Source organism: Alternaria postmessia (genome assembly GCF_024291825.1).
Source record: "Alternaria postmessia strain BMP 2775 chromosome Unknown scaffold_13, whole genome shotgun sequence".
NCBI lineage: Eukaryota > Fungi > Ascomycota > Dothideomycetes > Pleosporales > Pleosporaceae > Alternaria > Alternaria postmessia.
In genome coordinates this window covers 132,409-150,841 of record NW_026260086.1, presented here as the reverse complement: position 1 = coordinate 150,841, position 18,433 = coordinate 132,409, and the positions used below count along the sequence as shown (strand labels likewise).

General features: G+C 51.5%; 7 protein-coding genes and 1 non-coding gene across 8 annotated transcripts; 4 read left to right on the top strand and 4 right to left on the bottom strand.

The window, feature by feature from the left end:
- Window positions 1–1,021: 1,021 nt before the first annotated feature.
- On the bottom strand, window positions 1,022–1,423 carry J4E82_003109 (uncharacterized protein; the record flags this gene model as incomplete). Its single annotated transcript, XM_051729398.1, has 1 exon — window positions 1,022–1,423. The coding sequence occupies one exon, from the start codon at window positions 1,421–1,423 to the stop codon at window positions 1,022–1,024; it is 402 nt and encodes a 133-aa protein (XP_051590782.1).
- Window positions 1,424–1,904: 481 nt separating this feature from the next.
- On the top strand, window positions 1,905–2,990 carry J4E82_003108 (uncharacterized protein; the record flags this gene model as incomplete). Its single annotated transcript, XM_051729397.1, has 5 exons — window positions 1,905–1,910; window positions 1,959–1,974; window positions 2,026–2,346; window positions 2,392–2,660; window positions 2,706–2,990. 5 exons carry the CDS (start codon window positions 1,905–1,907, stop codon window positions 2,988–2,990), a joined length of 897 nt encoding a protein of 298 aa, XP_051590781.1.
- Window positions 2,991–4,232: 1,242 nt separating this feature from the next.
- On the bottom strand, window positions 4,233–7,089 carry J4E82_003107 (uncharacterized protein; the record flags this gene model as incomplete). Its single annotated transcript, XM_051729396.1, has 5 exons — window positions 4,233–5,441; window positions 5,492–5,849; window positions 5,900–6,180; window positions 6,229–6,545; window positions 6,597–7,089. The coding sequence occupies 5 exons, from the start codon at window positions 7,087–7,089 to the stop codon at window positions 4,233–4,235; spliced, it is 2,658 nt and encodes an 885-aa protein (XP_051590780.1).
- A 1,349-nt stretch (window positions 7,090–8,438) lies between these two features.
- J4E82_003106 (uncharacterized protein) lies at window positions 8,439–10,201 on the bottom strand (the record flags this gene model as incomplete). Its single annotated transcript, XM_051729395.1, has 4 exons — window positions 8,439–8,525; window positions 8,757–9,300; window positions 9,346–9,857; window positions 9,911–10,201. The coding sequence occupies 4 exons, from the start codon at window positions 10,199–10,201 to the stop codon at window positions 8,439–8,441; spliced, it is 1,434 nt and encodes a 477-aa protein (XP_051590779.1).
- Window positions 10,202–11,044: 843 nt separating this feature from the next.
- Window positions 11,045–13,091, top strand: J4E82_003105 (uncharacterized protein; the record flags this gene model as incomplete). The annotated part of the gene is made up of 4 exons (XM_051729394.1): window positions 11,045–11,116; window positions 11,180–11,501; window positions 11,552–11,780; window positions 11,831–13,091. The coding sequence occupies 4 exons, from the start codon at window positions 11,045–11,047 to the stop codon at window positions 13,089–13,091; spliced, it is 1,884 nt and encodes a 627-aa protein (XP_051590778.1).
- Window positions 13,092–13,717: 626 nt separating this feature from the next.
- J4E82_003104 (uncharacterized protein) lies at window positions 13,718–14,320 on the bottom strand (the record flags this gene model as incomplete). The annotated part of the gene is made up of 4 exons (XM_051729393.1): window positions 13,718–13,828; window positions 13,881–14,184; window positions 14,234–14,248; window positions 14,304–14,320. 4 exons carry the CDS (start codon window positions 14,318–14,320, stop codon window positions 13,718–13,720), a joined length of 447 nt encoding a protein of 148 aa, XP_051590777.1.
- Window positions 14,321–15,140: 820 nt separating this feature from the next.
- Window positions 15,141–15,226, top strand: J4E82_003103. The gene has a single exon. It is a non-coding gene; the product is annotated as a tRNA-Arg (tRNA).
- A 1,356-nt stretch (window positions 15,227–16,582) lies between these two features.
- Window positions 16,583–17,002, top strand: J4E82_003102 (uncharacterized protein; the record flags this gene model as incomplete). Its single annotated transcript, XM_051729392.1, has 1 exon — window positions 16,583–17,002. One exon carries the CDS (start codon window positions 16,583–16,585, stop codon window positions 17,000–17,002), a length of 420 nt encoding a protein of 139 aa, XP_051590776.1.
- Window positions 17,003–18,433: the final 1,431 nt, after the last annotated feature.

Here is an 18,433-nt window from a genome sequence, read left to right as displayed (position 1 = left end):
ATATGGACCCCGCACAAGGCTGTGTGTTGTAGATAAGACAGGGCGTGGTCCTTCAAGGCACGCCATCGTCCTCTGTCTCTATAAAAGTCTGTTTATGCATCTTTTCTCGTAGAAATACTCATAATCTTTCTCCATGCCTTGTTCAGTTGTCTTGCGTCTATGGTAGTGTGGTGAATGGATTGCGTACCAAGTTGATACGCACCGGTTGATGTAGTCATCGAACACGAATATGCACTCTCCTAGGATATAGCGAAATCCCATGCAGTCCTTGGACATGTCTGCGGGATGCGTTAATGTCGGTGATGTACCTTGGTAGAGAGTCGAAGTCCGATACTTAGTCCAAGCGTTCACCATTGGAGCCGTATCATGATGTATTGAGGCGGGTCCTTCCCGACATGCACATCCGTGCAAGCAACAGTGCGTCTCGGTACAGGTACGAAGCAAGGTGTAGATAACGCATACAATATCGGACAAGTGTCTTCATTGATCTATGTGCCGCATCTGCATGCATATCCCATCTAAAAAAATTCCCAATGCACTCGCTATTAGAATCCTCCGAACATTCTAGACTCGGGGACTCGACACGTGAATAGACAAAACGGTGCCAGTGTGATGTTGGTTTCGCCATATAACTCCAAGCTATGAAATGTAGTGTAGGAAAAGTGGAAGGTGGTTAGAGCAGAAAGTCGGTCCGAAAGTGGGGAAGTATGTACAGTCGAAATAAAGTTGCCACGGTAGGAATATCGGGCGGTATGATGTAGGGCAGCGGAGACGCTTTTCTTCACCGCAAACTCAAGAGAAAGGTCTGGCGACGTTCCGGTGAGAATGGTGGAGTGATGACAGCGTGAGATTTGAAGACTTTGATGTCCGGGACCCACTCCGTTTTGAAGATGCAGATGGAGTGACGGCTCACGGCCGACTTTAACCGGCAAGTTGCTGTCGCAGTATGTCGATGCTTGTACGCGAAGTAGTGAAAGCGCTCCCTTCGTCACGAGAAATTCGTTGCCAACTTGTGGTCAAGTTATAGCTCCATGCCGTCAAGATCTCGCATAACACAAGCCATCTGTGCCCGTTTCGCAGCCTCGGCAAGCAGCGCAGCCTGGTTGAGATAGTTTGTAGTCTCAGCTGCAGTCTGGCCGGCACCGTTTCTATTCGGTTGGTACTCGAAGCTAGGATGTCGTTGTGCTTGGAGGCGAGGCTGCTGCTGTGCTTGTTGCGACTGCTGGTTCAGGGAGCCAAAGTACTGGTGGTTCTGGGGGCTTGTAGACGGCGAGACAGGCGGCGCAGACTGGGTCGAAGACCGTGAGGCGATGCTGGAAGTAGACGTGCTGGCGTAGCCGGCGGCGGGCGTGTTCGAAGACTGGAGTGCAGAGAAGGCTGGCCGACTAGGCGCGCCATACTGTTGTTGCGAGTAGTTGGACATGTTGGCGAGTAGTTGGCGTGTAATTGGCGTGTAATCGGCGAGCGAGTGGTAGGTAGTCGTAGAGAGGCGAGTCGTCGAGAGTAGAGGTGTACGGAGGTTGCAACAGTGGGCGAGGCGAGGGGATGGGTAAAGTAAATAGTAGTCCCGTGGTAGGTGGATATTACCCTGTACTGACGATCTTCTGCGCGAACCTGGAACAATTTGTGCGAGCTGGTCCAGACGTGGTGCAGTAGAGGCTGAAGTCGGGAGAGGGAGAGAAAAAGCAGGATATAGGCAAAAGCAAGGAGGAATGACCTGCGCGATAGGGAAGGACACAATCCATCGGTACCACTTGGACCGCGGCTCGGATTTGTTAGCTCGTGAATTTCGTCACAGGCCAATCTGATCTGCCGACGCTTGCCATCGCATCGAGACGCCAGCTTTCTTTAGTTTTACGCGGATTACCACTTCCAGGCAAAGAGTTGCTCGCCCTACTCGCAACATGCCCGTAAGTCCTCGTTGAACCTTCCCCAGACTCGCCTACTGACATGGGCAGCTCGTTTTAATCTCAGGTTCCACCTTCCCCTCCATGTCCCCCGCCATTTTTCGCTAACCCGCCCAAGGCTTCCCTTCCGCGGGCAAGACCACCAGAGCCGTCCAGTTGAAGGAATATTTCGAGTCCAAGATCGCCAGCTCGCCCCCTGATGCGCGCACTTCGCGTCTAAAGGTCCATCTCATCAACGATCAGACGCTGGGCGTGTCGCGCTCCGTCTACCATACCGCCAAAGCCGAGAAGGATGCACGTGCGGAAGAATATTCCGCCGTCAAAAGAGTCCTGTCGCGCGATGACATCGTTATCGCCGATGGCTTAAACTACATCAAGGGCTTCCGCTACCAGTTGTACTGCGAAGCCAAGGCTCTCCAGACCCCAAGCTGCGTTGTCAGTATACCATGCTTGTAGCCCAAGCACACACAGCTGACAGTCTTAGAGCTGCACATAGGGACGCCCGCCGAACGATGTCGCGAGAACAACAAGAAGCTCCTAGCTGACAAGGACTGCGACGGTGGATATGACGACGACGATTTTGAGAACCTCATCTTCCGCTACGAAGAGCCCAATGGCATGACGCGATGGGACAGCCCGCTGTTCATCGTGGTCGAGGAAGACGAGAAGCCGCCATGCGACCAGATATGGGATGCCATGGTAGGCAGTGACGGCAAGATGAAGACGGTCAAGCCCAACCTTGCCACAGTGCTGGTACGTGCCCCAGACGTATTGACGACCTTGTCTAACGTCTAGTAGAAACCGGCCACAGAGCAGAACTACCTCTACGAGCTCGACAAGACCACATCCGATATCCTCGCCCAGATAATGGTATACCAGAAGGATCACCCTGGCGAAGGGGGTGGAGAGATAGCCGTTGCCGATATCGAGAAGCCCATTGAGCTCCCTGCTACACCAATGACCTTGCCACAACTCCAGCGTATTCGCCGTCAATTCATCACCATGAACCGTCAGCACAGCCTTTCCAAGGCACGCCTGAAGGAGGTCTTTGTCGACTACTTGAACGCCGAGTTCCTGCGCTAGGGCGGCGACATCGTGGATATAAGGTAGGAGTGTCTCGTCTAAGCGGCTTTTCTACGGACACATCCTCATGCATCGCTGCAAAGGAACGTTGAAGGATGAACGGAATAAACTGAGTACCGACAGCTCAGTGAATACCAAAGAAGCTTGCCCTATGCTTGAGTCTTCTTGCAACAAGGACTTTCACGCTATCTCTCCGAATCTTCCCGATACTCCATACCCCTCACACGCCATAACTACGTTTGTAACGATGATTGGCATCCCAGTCCTTGCGCGCTTGCGACGACATGGTGTGACCTAGTCTGATCACCCCGCATTCCGACGTTTGCACGCTACCCAGAGCAGACCCCAGGAGACAGTTCGGGATCATGCAAACTTGCGGATTTGCAAAAGAGATGAAAACAAGGGCTGTTCGTAACTTTGATTGGGCGCAATAGCTCGATTAGCTTCAACTTCCAATAACAATTTCCATCGTAGGAAAGAGATCGCGATGTATGACGTGTAACTATCACACAAAATCTTCGATCCGGTAGCAGCCAAGCAAGCACTCGACGATCATGACGCTGCGCATTGTGATGTCTCTGAAAATTGTCACTTCTTCTAATAGGCCAAGATCATACAGCGTTATGACAGCTCCGGCTCCATGGGCGCTCCATTACGTGGCTCGAGTCCTTCACTCTACTCAGCTCTACCCTCCATACATCCCTAGCGCTACGCCACACCGGCTGTTTGCATCTCCCCATGATTTCGTTCACCCGTGGCTCGATCTCGAAATCCTTGAACGTCTCCACTCCCAGATAAAGGGCCACCCCGCATAATCTCCACGTGCGAACCATGTGGGTCTCTTATTGCCGTGCTAGTGCGCTAGCTGGGATGCGGGGTGTACGTGGATATTTGTGGCTGGAATGTGGAAAGTTACTTCCATTCATCCGAAGTAGGTATGGACGGATTTTGCCGGGAAACTTCTTGAGAGCCTGAGAAGATGACCATAGTTTTGATGAAAAGTGCGGGAACAGCAGATTGTATATGGCAAAGTATTCAAATTAACAAAACTATATACGCTTATTTAGAAAGAAGACACATTGTTTTCCTGCCCCGTTACGTCGTCATCTCTTTCGCTCTTGCAAGAAGCGTGGTATCTCAAAAGCAGCCAACTATATCACCCTAGATGATATCCTATACGCCAGACACCTATTCACTGTATATACACCCATCGTATCATCGTGGTCTCGTCGAGGCACCAAGTTACAACCCGCAATAAGTAGTATCCAGGCCCGTAAGATTTGCTGTGCTGTCATAGTCGCCTGGAATCATGATACCAGGGTAGAGTCTATCGCTGCCGGGCGTGGAACCATATTCACATGCACCGGTACTAAACTCTTCTCCACTGGTCAAGCTCTCATCACTGAAACTGAGGACGCTTTGAGGTGGTGGTGCCTCTGAGCTGTAGCTGCCCCAGTTCCAGACGTTTGGTGACCAAGTGACATTGCTGTCGGTACTGGCTGACTGAGGGGCAACGTCGACGAGGGCGTCTGCTGGTTGTCCACCGTAAATTGTGTCGTAAATGTTTGTCTGGCCATTGTCTAGTGAAGAAAGGAGGCGTTCCCAGTCGGACGACGAAACCTCGGTCTTGATACCTTGGTTGTTTTGTAGTGCATAGCTAGCTAGTGGGTCACTGGCGAACGAAAGATAGTCAATATTGCGTTGCGCCTGTTGCTGCTGCTGCTGCTGCTGTTGTTGTTGTTGTTGCTGTGGAGTTGGTTGACTTGGACGACGTTTGTTCGGCATCGAGAAGGATGCGCGATGTGACAATGGGCTCAATGTAGGTTCCGAACGGGCAACAGGAGGCTCGGATCGAATGGAAGATAAGCTTGTCGATGAAGGATTGGCATGTACGCCTACATTGGGCGAGAGAGCAGGCAGAGTTGCGCGGCGAGGCTCTTGATCTAGGCGAGCGGCCTTCATGGCGCTTGGTGAGAAGCGAGCGGCAAGAGCCTTGAGGGATTTCTGTGTCGCGCGGAAGGTATCCAGAGGCGCTCCCATGTTGCTCTCTGAGTTGTGTCGTGACAGTGGTGGGGCTGGCATTTGCTCAACACGGGGAACAGCCACGATGCCACAACCGACACGACGGAACTCGGCATAGCCTGCAGCATTTCCACGCTCAAGCATATCCATGACGGAGCATACGAGTCGGTTGCTGTCCTTGATCAACTTACCCTCGCGAGCAAGCGTCAGGGTCTGGAAAAGCAATCCAAAGCCAGCTTGCACAAGTACCTCGTTGCGATTAAGGCAGAAAGAGAAGCTCAGCTTGCGCTCGTCGAGAAGTTCGACAATTTGCACGATATGCTTGCAGGCATCGCCAACGGCTACTACGGCTGACGAGCCCTTGTCGCCAAGATTAGCAACAACGGCTGGGCGGTAAACCAACGCCCTGATGTGATGGTAGGCGAGAGACTAGTTGTGTCAGCATTCTCAAAATGCACATGGAATCAAGATTCACATACCAGAACAGGGGATCTGCTGCTTGTGACGTTGGTGCTTGGCTTGTCTTGCGCAAACGTCAGCTTGAGGTGCGGCGCAAGGTTGCTCTGCCAGTCTTCCAACTCGTCGCAGAGCGACGCAATAGTGCGGAAGGAGATGTCATGTGATGCAGATCCGGGGTAGAGCTCCGTTAGGACCTTAGACAAGATGCGTGACAGGCGGAAGAGAGCCAGTGCGCTGGAGAGCTTAGTGTACTCGCCGGGCAGGGTCGGCAGGAACCCCTTCTCGGTGACGTATTCATCGTCGGCATCTACCGGATACTCGCAGTGCACATCTTCCTCGAGGATTAGCTTCGGTAGCCCGAGGTGTGCAGCGGAGAGACTAGGAACGGTCAGTAACGCAACGGCAGGGTTCGGCGGGAGTAAGCTTACCAGTCGACCGTGTACAGCGACCAGAACAGCTTCTTTCGTGTTTCACTCGTCAGTGCATCGAGCGCGAAGCGCTTCTGTGACTGATGCAAGCCAAGACGTTGCGACAGGCCGACGGCCAGTCCCTTGTACTTGAGCACGCGGGAATAGTCGGCCCTCAGCAGACAGAAGATCTGGGCAAGGACGAGACTTTGCAGCGTTGCGACGTCATTCTCCATCAAGAAGCTCTCAATAGCGCTCTGCCATTGAGTCTCGAAGGACTCGACATCTTGTCCGTCGCGGGGCTTTAAAAAGTCAGTAAAAGGCTGGCATGTGTCGTAAGGCATACATACATCGCTAGACAGCGCGGCAATTCCGAAAACCAAGTTGAGTTGTGCAATCGACTTCTTGTCACTCATGGTATCGGGACTGGCCACATACTGTTCGTAGAGCGACAAGAAAGTGGGGCGATGGAGAATCGGAAACAGAGGTGCCCATTCTTGGAAGAAAATGTTGATCATCTGATCCGAGACCAGACGTGGAGGAGCCTTGAAGGAAACGATTCGCTTGGAAAGAGTAGAAGCTTGTCGCGCTCCAGCGCCGAAGAAAGCGCTCGAGTTGATGTCGGTGGATAGTCTACCCGTCTCCTGTGCTTTTTGCTTGAACGCCTCTGTGGAATGTTAGATGTGCTGTATGCGGCGTTGGGGACCGTGAGTCATACCAACAAGTGTTCTTCCACTCGAGCTGCCCACGAAATACGAATCTCTGTTCAGGTCGTCAAGTAGAAGCGGTGCCTGCTGCACCTTGAATGTGTCGTCTTTTTCTTGTGATTCCTCTCGAACTTCCGAAGATCCCGGTGAATGCATCGAGGGTCGCCTGGCAGTAGGGAACGCTGTTGGAGAGCGCGCGTGCATGCGTGATAACATGTCAATCTTCTCGTCCTTTTCGTCAAGTAGATCCTTCAGGTCGCGGACCTCTGCTTCCAATACCCGTACTCGCTCTTCCAACGACTCAGTGTATCCTCTGGGGAATGCACGGCGGCTGAGCTTGTCACTCGTCTTGCACTCGAATCCGACATTTGTGCATTGCGTGCAGCTGGGGCGGATGCCGTCGCATCGTATTTTCTTTGAGCGGCATCGGTCGCAGGCTTGGGCGATGCGGCTCTGGCAGCTTGAGCCGACCTTGATCACTTTCATGGGTAGTATCCCAGGCATTTTGGGCGTCGTTCGTTGCGCGTCGTTGGTGGTGTAGTAGTTTTCATCCAAAGGCCCAATGGGCGGTCACTGATAGGTCGTGTCACGTTCTGTCATCCGGTGCTCCGGTATTCGGGTGTCGTTCGCGTATTGTGTTGTGAAGTTTGTGGCTTTTATCGCTAGGCGTGTAACGACGTGACTGCACGAAGATAAAGCAATACTAGTCAGGGTGGATGCGTAGGATGTATGAGTGGGAAGGTTAGACGGAAGAATTGGGGACGGCCTGGCAGATGTAAGCTGCCACCTGCCACCCTGGCTTAGTCTTTCTCTGGGGAATTTGTGGGCGCGCTGCGGGGCGAAGGCGCCATCCCACAAGGGAAAACACGAGCAGCACATCTTCGCCGATACTTTCTCGTCCATCACTGGCCACTAAACCTTAAAGCTAGCCTTGTTGCGATCAGCATGCCTGCTTGTCAGAATTACGACGGGCTTTCTCGGCACTCCTCAGCAGCCTCTCACGACCATGACTAGAGCTTTCTGCGGAGTGGTGGCTTCAGCGACTGTGAACACCCACGCTCAGATCATGCTTGGAGGTCGGCCCGAACGTTGTGATTGAGCCACCCACCACTCTGTCAATTGCAACATGCTCTAGGCCTGTGCCGCAACCAAATATTGCGCCCGTCTTAACCGGATGGGTACCATCTACAAGGGCTGCTCAGCAGGCTGCCATTCGCCAACAGCCGCAATATTTGGTGCCCGTATGACTACCACTCATCAGCGCACTCTATGTGGCACATTCTAGAAGACGGCAAGGTGATCAATGTCCTTGTTGACACGGAACGCGCAACCTGCATTCTGCCATGACAGGCTTAAAAGCTGGTTGTATCGACCAGGGGCGGATGAATGTGGACGACGCGGCAAGCCGCTTATCGCAGCCAAGGCCCAACCCGTTCTGCACATCAATTCTCCTAGACTTGAGCAGAACTGTCCTCGCGTGTCTGTGATTGATCTTCGACCAGGCCCCGCGTATAAGGCTGATCGCGTGGATATTGGATGCTTCCAACAGTGACCGTTTAGGAGCGTGGCCGCGTGAGCCGTCTGAGCCACTTCGGCCGTAGAGAGCACGACAAAAGTCATCCAACTGCGTCATGCATGTTGGCCTGCATTGTCGATTTCTATACGTTTGGGCGTAGAAACTTACGTTGGGTGATTAAGAGGCGTAATATGAATGGCGGAGAGCCGATGCTTCTATTGATCTTCTATCATAGACGCGCTGCTTCCGTCGCGAATGCAGGGCGCGTGGGGAGGTATTAGATTGGATAGGTTCCACAATGGTATATAACCTCGTCTATCATGTGGGGTCTTTGTGTTCAAGAAAAATCCTCTTCTTCATCCTCTGCTCCCTCGTTTAAACCAAGGTAATGTATTACAGCCTCAGTGTCTAGGAGTTTGGCTTTCTGTATGCTGTCAGTATGGTCCCAAGAAGAACATGCAGGAACGGCAACTTGGTAGTCTGGCGGTCTAGCAGTCTAGCCCATCAGGCGCATGGTGCCGACCTTGGTGCGACACCATACTAGGCGAACGACTGTCCAAGAGCATGCTGTGACGCATGGCTTATGGTGATATTGGGTGTGAAGCATACTATGATGTAGCTACGAGCGCGGGGTATGAGAAGGCAATAGTCTTACCTGGCTATCAAGTGTGGATGCAGCACGCTCGAGCATGTCTAGCTCCAGACTTCGGAGTCGCTCCGCAAGTTTCCACGGCATGTCCCGCATGGTACTGTCCCGTCTAGCGCCCTTTGATTCTTTGAGTGTGTCGATCTGTGCGTCAACACGGTTTTGTAGAAGTACCGTGGCACGGAGTCGGAAGACATCCCATGCTGGGTCCTGTTCAAGGTGTTCCCGCAACTTGACCGTGTCGAGTTCTTGCTCATTCCAAAAAGACTGGATTTCTCTCTTGCCGTCCGTCGTTTGTCTGATCTTGAAGTCTAGGCCGTCTTCTTCGTTGACTACAACAAGCCATACGAAGTCGCTTTCCCATTCTATGTTGCCGTCCTTCTCAAAAATGCGGAAGCCTGGTGCAACCTTTGAAACATAAATCTTTGCAGGTCTGAGGGGGTCGTCATCTGGGATGTCAAGGTCCAGAAACATGACTTTCGCACAAGTCATTGTATCTTCGATAAATCCGTACGAAAAGATGTTCTCACATGCGCCTTTGTCGTCCCCGTACCTAATCTGGTGAGCGAATTTCGTGTGATGTGTTGGGATGACCTACGTGATCGTAACCTCTTCGCCAGGTTCGACATGTTTGCCCTCCCGAAGTAGTAACAACCCATTTCCGTTCCCATCGGTCTCGTATAAGGCAGCTGTTGCATCTCCCGATGCATGATTTGCCATATCAACGCAGGGCACCATGCAGTCACCAGTACCTGGAAACTCCAGAGCTCTAGACCGGTACATGGCGTCGACACGCATCCAGTCGTCGAAGTCCAACATGCCATTGTCTTCGTCCCACCAGTACTTTTTACACCAGCTGATTGACTCTGTCGCAGTTCGCAATTTCTCAAATTCGCGCAGCAACCCATTCAATTTTGCGCTAACTGCAGGTTTGAGCGTGGTTCCAACTAAGAGCTCCCGTTCTTCCTCGGTCCAGAATGTGGGAAGCAGCTCATCTGGAAGAAACTTGATGTATTCCGTAAGGGGATTCAGGACGCCAACTCCCTTTGTCTCAGGACAGCAAATGGTGGCTTGTAAGAGTAGAAATGTAAGTATAGCGCCTCTTGTCGTCTGTACTGCGTTAGTGTTGTGAATTTTTCGATTCTTCCAAGGGGCTGTCACACCCTCCCAAAGTCCCCAAGAGCTTCGAGAATTTCTCGAAGATGGTGGTCTGCCTTTGCAAGAAGTTCGATGTTCTGGCGAGATATGATCAATTCCTTTGGCACGACGAGCATAGGCTCAGCGGCGCCCCCTTGGAGCTTCTTGTCGGCGATGACGGTTGATCCTCTGTCCTCATAACCTGGTAGCGGGCCAACTTTGACACCATTGAACTTGACCCCATTGAACGTAGCCCATGTAGGTAGCACATCGATGGACTCTTTGAGCCATCCCTCTGTTCTGCCCCGTCGGATCATTGTAACCTTAAATGTTAGATGAGGCTTCACAACGCACGGCCGCGGCCCACTCCTACTCTGCAACACACAGGATATGTGGGTCGCCAAGGATATCTCCCAGAACAGGGCTTCAACTCTGCGGAGTTTGTACGACAACTGCTTACTGTTGATGGTCAAAGTAACACAAAAAGAAATGACAACGGCAAGATGGCCGTATGCGGTGAGGCGATCGCGATGCCGACGGGCTCTAGTGCAGGCCGCGCAAATTGTCCGCGATTACTGCAGCAATCGAGATGCAGACAGCCTCTAGAAGCCCATATATTGGACCCTGTGAGGTCATGCAGACACGACGACAGCTGCGGGTCCAAGTCTTGACGATGCTGGTTTCCTAAGAGACGGGATCAGACAGAGTCGTAGACGGGAAATGAGATGCTGGCAAACGAGAATATGTGTACCAGGTCACGTATAGGCAATGCGTAGGGTAAACAACAGGGAGGACCTCACCAGTTGTTGTGTTGTTGTGGTGCTTGGACCAGCCGTCTAGAGTTGTTATGATGGCGTTGACGGGCATCCCGAAACCGCGGAGTGGAACTAGCGGGTTGGTCCGTGCATCTGTAAACAACAACAACATGGAGGATGTGCTTAAACCTCCAACCATCCGCCCGTCACACATCTTTACTGTTATTCCTTACTTCGACCGCAGCAGGACAAGCAGGCGTAGACGGCACCTCCGCTACCAGCTCCAGAACGACGACGCATATACTCCTGCGCTGCGCTGCCGACATCGCCGCTTTCGTCCCAAGTCGGCACCCCGTCCTTCCCCAGCTGTAATCAACACTTGAGGATCGCACCTTCCTCTTCCCCATGGCTTCACCACGCGATCGAGTAGCCAAGATGTCTCGCGCATCCACGACCAGCTATGGTCAGGTGATCGAGGTGAGCATCACAACACACCAAAACAAAGCGATTGCGGAACACATTCTGATTGAGACCTCCTAGTACATTCAAGACCGACTCTATCTGGCATCGTACACAAGCCCGCCCGATGCCAACACGCCCTTTCCGTACCCCAAGCAAAGCCAGTCGCCTTCCAAGCGGTCATCGCGCGCGCAAGTAGGACCTACTGCCGCAGGGCCCAAGGCGCATCCTCCTGTCTACTTCAGTATCGACAAGACTCTCCTGTACAATGCCTTCCATGGTGACTTCGGCCCACTGCACATTGGTCACCTCTACCGCTTCGCTGTTCAGCTGCATGAAGTTTTGGGCGACCCAGCCAACGAGGACCGCGCTGTCGTCTTCTGGAGCAGCGCCGACTCTAGGAGTGAGAGCACTAAATCTACTCCGTTCAATTGCACAAATTAACATGCCTAGGTCGCGCAAACGCTGCCTGCATTCTCGCATGCTACATGGTGCTCATCCAGTCATGGCCACCTCATCTTGCTCTGGCGCCCATTGCCCAGATGGATCCGCCCTGCATGCCCTTCCGCGATGCCGGTTACAGCCAGGCTGACTATGTCCTGAACATTCAGGACGTCATCTACGGTGTATGGAAGGCCAAGGAAGAAGGCCTTTGCGGTCTGAAAGACTTCAGTCTCGAGGAGTACGTCTGAGCCGCGCGCATCTCCAAACAGCCAACGCTAACAGTCCTAGATATGAGAAGTTCGAGCGCGTAGACATGGGTGACTTCAACTGGGTCACTCCCAACTTTCTGGCCTTCGCCTCACCACAACAACAACCCACACATGAGATCCCGACATCATCACCAATGTACGCGACGCTACCTTCCAACATCGCCGAGATCCAGCGATCTGGACTCCCCGGTCCCTTCAAGAACGTACTCTCGCACTTTTGCGCGCGCAACGTCGGTCTCGTTGTGCGATTGAACTCGGAGCTGTACTCCTCGTCCTACTTCACCAAGCTCGGCATCCAGCACTTGAACATGATCTTCGACGACGGCACATGTCCGCCGCTGTCACTCGTACGCAAGTTCGTCAACCTTGCACATGAGATGATTACGGTGCAGAAGCGCGGTATCGCAGTTCACTGCAAGGCTGGACTAGGACGAACCGGCTGCCTCATCGGGGCTTACCTGATCTACAAGCACGGCTTCACCGCCAACGAGATTATCGCATACATGCGCTTCATGCGCCCGGGCATGGTTGTCGGTCCCCAGCAGCACTGGCTCCATCTCAACCAAGGTACTTTCCGAGAGTGGTGGTTCGAGGACACCATCAAGGCCAAGTACGCGCAGATGATGCCATCAACGCCTACCAAGTCACCGCACAAGCAGCGCCTTGCTAGCAACGGGCAAACCTTCACACCGCCCAACGGATCTTCCAAGCGCGCTGCGCTCGGTGAGATCGAGTCGAACGAGCGAAGCAACTCGGGCCATATTGGAGTACTAGAGGACAACTTGCCTGCGCCGACACCGGGACAACCGCGAAAGACTAGCAAGCTCTACGGTAACGGCCGGTCACCACAGCGCATCGACGAGAACGAGCCCTTCACCAAGTCGCATACAGAGGTCAGAGCAGACATCACACGCTTCGATGGTGAGTCGGACGAGGAATTCCATCTCCGCCAGATTGCGCGGCGTACTTCGTCACGCTCCCCTCAGCGTTCACCAACCCTCAAGGACAAGCAGCGCCGCGCTTTCAGCACCACGTCTGTCGTCCAAACATCTGTAACACACACCTCTTTCGGCTTCGGTGAAGAGAGCGACCTCGAGAACACTGCACCGGCTGGCATCCGGCCGAAGACACCAAAGGAGAAGAGCGGCAGTGGCAGCATCAACATGGGCAAGATCCGATCGAGCCCTTCGCGCAGGAGCACCGATGGCAAGTCTGCTGTACGGAAGACCAGTGGTCGTGTCGGGAGCTTAGGCAATGCCATCTCCCGCCCAAAGTCATGAGCCACGTCCCTGGATTCTGAGTTTCTGATCCTCAATCTTCATTCCGGGAGTTATAGCATGGCGTCTTGGGACACGACTTTCATCGTCACTTCGTTTCTTGTCTCAGTCAATTCTTCGTCGCACAGCATGCCATCGGGCTCGGCGCTACATATGTCGTCTGCAGGCGGGCGTTTTGAATCACTAAAGAGTGCATAACGGTGTTGGGTCATCATTCTGGGAGTTACTGGGGCGCATGGTGTGCTAATGTCTCTTCTCTTTCCACTGTTTCATTACCAGTGACTGTTGCGCTGCATCTTTACTTTAGTCTTGTCCCTTTTCGCGGTAATCTGGCTGCGGATATGTTCATGACGTGTATGAGTTGATGACTACTTATAATTGTCCAAAAACAATGGCACTCTCTCTCCGAATCGAGTTCGCATTACCTGGATGTTGTTGTGATGTCTGCATAAATGCTACTTTCTGCTGAAGATACAATAATACTTCGCTCGTGTGCTAAGATTTGTTGCGTTACCTAAACGCTGTCGGCTGGGCTACAGTGCCAATACGCAAAAGCATATAGTCACTCCGGCGTCTCTAGCATGCCATCAACCCATTCTTGTCTTATGATGATCATCGTCGCTCATGCTTCAAAAATCGCACGATCGTGCCAATAACTCAGCCAACTCTTCTAAGGCTTCCTGGTCCTCCGCGTCGAAGCCATTGAGTTCCGCACAATCTATGTCGATAATTGCTACGACCTACGAATGTGTCAGCATACCAACACTTTGAAGTCAGAGAGTCAACACATACCTTTCCATCTTGTACAATGGGAACAACAATTTCACTCCGACTCGCTCCATCACATGCAATGTGTCCTGGGAACTTCTCGACGTCTTCCACTAACTGCGTCCTTGCCTCTTTTGCCGCAGTTCCGCATACCCCACGACCGAAGTTAATCACTTGACATGCTACTTGTCCCTGGAAGGGGCCCAGCAGTAGTTGTGACGAATTTGTAGGCGATGTGAAGTAGAAACCCGCCCAGTTGACTGCGGAGGATGGAGAAGGCAATGAATGATATGCGTGCCAAAGTAGCGATGCTGTGTTTGAGAAGTTGCTGTTCATAATATATTAGAGATGCTCCAAGTAGGCAGTTGCATAATAACATGAACGTACCAAACCTATGAAGCATTAGCAACGTAATCCCATCCTCTCTTAACGACTGATAAAACTTACCCAATTCCTTTGCCCATCAAACAACGCTCTCGCTTGTTCAAGCACTTGTGCATAAACCTCCTTCTTACTCATTCCATCGGCGAAATTTGATGAATCGGCGTGCACCTAATGCCACTCCTAAATCAGCCACCATCTCAACCACATTTTTAGCCTAGGCTAAACGAGAGCTTCCCCTGCGTACCATGGCTGTTGATGTTGCGTTTTTTCGTTTCGGTCTCACAATTCTTTCTCGGACTGCTTTTGCTTGTGTGTCACGAAGACAAGGATGGTTGCTGCAATAGACAGTCGCCGATGCTTGCCGGGGAGCAACGATCGTGAATCCACACAAAGATAATTACGACTTCTATACTCCACGACGATATTCACGTTTTGTAAGCGAGCGATTCTATGAATATGGATTGAAGATTGGTGTTACATGACTGTTTCTGTTCTTGGGCCACAAGGGGCTTAGGTTGCCAAAAATTGCGATCGCGTCATTGCTGTCTAATCTTATCTAGGCGTGTGCAACGCTAAGTGTTGTTGTTACCATCGCACACATACAGTAACAGACGTCCTTCGAATAGATCGGGTTATAGCCTTGCGTTCAAGGGTATCAGTACATCATACAAGATTCAGACAGATCCGTTTCGGCCTTGCTTTGAATTCTCGGCCAAAAAGATACCCACCATTGTCCTCCACTTGGTTTGCAAAAATTTCACTGTTGCTAGCAAAGCAACCATCCACAGCCATGGAGCATTCCAAAGCATCAGACAAGAGGCTTGAAGTAGACTGTAAGGATAGATCTAGAATTGACAAGTATATCTAGTTCTTCAACCACAAGTATGCTTCATGGCAACAGGTCGGTTGGCGCAATGGTAGCGCGTGCGCCTCCTATAACTATATCTGCGAGCGCAAGGTTGTGGGTTCGAGTCCCATGCTGATCGAGACAATTCGATGAAGTCTAGTACTGTGTGTATTAGACAATGTCTAATTTTTTTGGTGGGCTGGAGTTGGGATACTTTTTTTCTTCTTGACTATATCAAGAAAGCAGCAGCAGTCTTGTGTGAAAACCACAACCTGGAAACATCAAACATGCCTCCAAGGCAAGGATGATTTACTCCTATCATGTATAGGGAGGGTGTCTTTCCTTGGCTTTGGGAGCGTGCAAGCACGCCATCTGAGTCCGATCGATGATAAAAGAGAAAGCATTGGCATCACTAGATAGCTCTCTGGAGTGCGATCAGACCTTGAGCTTATGCAGATATGCATCCTTCGCCAGTGCACCATTCTACTCATCTTCCTTTCTACTAGAGTCTTTGTCTTTGAGAATTAAATGAAGAACTACATACCCATATATTTGGCGCACGCTTATCATTGCAGTATATTCTCTCTCAAACCGCGAAAACAGTATCTCATGATGTCTTTTGATATCTCGCATCGCATCTCGTCTCATACATCTTTTCATTTCCCTTCACATCTCTAGGTATCGCCCTTCTACTATGGTCTTCGATGTCCGAAAAGTATTCAATCGGTCGCGGGGTCTTGCAGAAGAGAACGCCTGCCACGCCACCTATATGATAGATTACCTAGGTAACCTCAATTCCCAGCTATTGCTTTTGTCGTAGCAAATCTAATCCGTGTCTATATCCTCTTTTAGAAAATCATCTTTGAATTCGTCGAAGAGGAGTATCTATCTTCTTAGCTTTAGTATCGAAACCCCGCCCAATGTAACCTATTTTGCCGTCTCCTTCGATAGATTCCCCGATACATGTACATTTAGATGCGTTGATTAGCTGTCGAGTACATTGAAGTCGTTGTGCAGGTGAATGGTAAGGCTATTGAGTCAAATATCTCAGATGACGAAAAGTAGATCGCCCTCTCAGAGTATGTAGGTAGGAGCCAGCCGCAAAACCAGGCAGGTGGCGTGTGTACCATATTTTATCCACTGTGGTGTTCTAAGGAAATCGGCTATCGCATTGACAGCAGTGGTCGTTTCTACTCAATCCCAAGTCCGAGCCTGTGTGGAATGGGCGGCGGTTCCGTACAACTCAACGAAATGCTGCATGATTTTTTGTCGTAAATACGCAAGCGCAGATCACTGACGAGTATTGCTAAAGGGCAAGACTCTACCACGGCATTCTCCAGGGTGGCTTAAAGTGCTTCAGATGCACTAGTGTTGTTTGTTCCGATACACGCGATGGTGTCGGCCCCACTTTTTCGGATGTCACGTGTCAGCCCGTTGATCAATCTCGCGCTCAATGTAAAGCTGCTTACCAACCACACATCGTCGCACCACCACGATGCCGTCTTCGGAATACACTGCGGCCAGCGGTGGTGCTCTGAAGCTCAAAGGCGGCGGCGTTGACAAGAAAAAGAAGAAGAAGAAGAAGCCAAAGACTACCGAATCTACAAAACCCTCTGAAGACACATCCATCGACGTCGCGAAACGATCCACTACCGACAATGACGCGCACAAGTCACCTTCAGGCACACCTGGCCGCTCAATCTCGCCCGAGGCCGTAGAAAGATCGATACGAGAGGGCGGTGGAAGACAGAAGACGGAGGCTGAAAGGCGACACGACGAGATGCGAAGGAAGAGGCTGGAAGAGAGATTGAAGAAGGAAGGAGTGAAAACACACAAGGAGAAGGTAGAGGAGCTGAACAAGTATCTGAGTGGACTGAGCGAACACCACGATATGCCCAAAATCGGACCTGGCTAAGACGCGCTTGGGTTGGGTCAATGGCACAACATGTCGTCTATCTGCTGTAGCTTGTCGAACGCACCTCAACAACAATCGCCACGCCATAATGCTTGGATCCGGAGAGCTGATCGCTTCGAGGAAAACGGCACACCTTTGTCTCGCGTATGCGCACACAGAATGGGAGAATGCTTGCGATTTCGTAACGCAATATGCAATCATGCTTATGACAATGAGTGCGTCTTTGGTCGGCGGCTTATAAGATTGTGTGTATTCATACCATAATGTAACAAGTCCAGAATCTGATACTTGACTAGATTAAACCCTCACGCAAACTCTACTTCGCAGACTTGAACTTTGCATGTATCACCCCGCAAAGTCCAAAGATTTCTTTTGTCTTCGATAAGGTCGGCCCGTTGGTCTTGTGTCAATGCGACTAGTGTAGTGGCTTCTCGGCTTATCTAGTCAAGCACCCAGGCATGGCCAGGTACCAGTAGCTTGAACGAGGCGTATTCTCACCGCGTCTACGCGCCTGAAACCTTCTAGAATACTTTTCCATTGGATGTCGTGACCGGCCTCTAGCTTTATCAGTGCACAAAGCCTGACGAAGACACAACTCCTACGCTCGCGACATGGATCACATGTGCAAGTATCACGCCTCGAATACACGCACCTGCCCAAAAGATCGCCTAGGATGATGCTCGGGTCATCACACAGCACTCCGGTCTTTGTGTCTCTAAAATCTTCCATATGATTGGATGGATGCGAGCCTTGTGCCATCAACTGAGAACAATATACGAGTCGCCACCGTCATTTGCAGGTTTACGACTCCAATCAAACCCCTGCAGTGCAGGCCGGCGATTCACCTCGCAAGGTAGATTGCGCAGATTGTCCGTGCAATAACCCCATTAGTGCGGAGGGTTGTGGGGGACTGTTGCGCTCATTGCGCGCCTTCTTCTCGCCATCCATCGAAGAGGTACTAGAGTACACGCATCTCTGAAATCGTTGTCAGCTGGGTCGTCTCGATACAACCATCCTACCAGAATTTGAATATATTGCGCGATCCAGGAGGTGTGGCGATACCATCCTAGTACCCCCGCGCGCTAGAAGGCGTTCTAGAAATGCGTCCAATTCGGACAACACCCGTCGCGTCATCCCTAGTCAGCCCACGATAGTGGAATCTGCTGTGATGGGTTGCAATGGATTGTAGCTTGGATCCACCTGCCGAGAAATGCTTAGCGCGTGCCAGGACTCCGCGATAGCTGCTTGCTCCAACGCTATTGAGGCTTGTCTCAATGCCAAATCGCACTTTAAGCGAGTTGGAACGCCCGACGCCCCATTCCGCTGTCGCGTGCTGTTCGAGGTCTCTGAAGTCAACCAAAGAGTGTGCCTTTGACAAATGTCATACAATCAGTACCCGCAAAGTTTCGACAACGCCGGTGAATAGGTTGT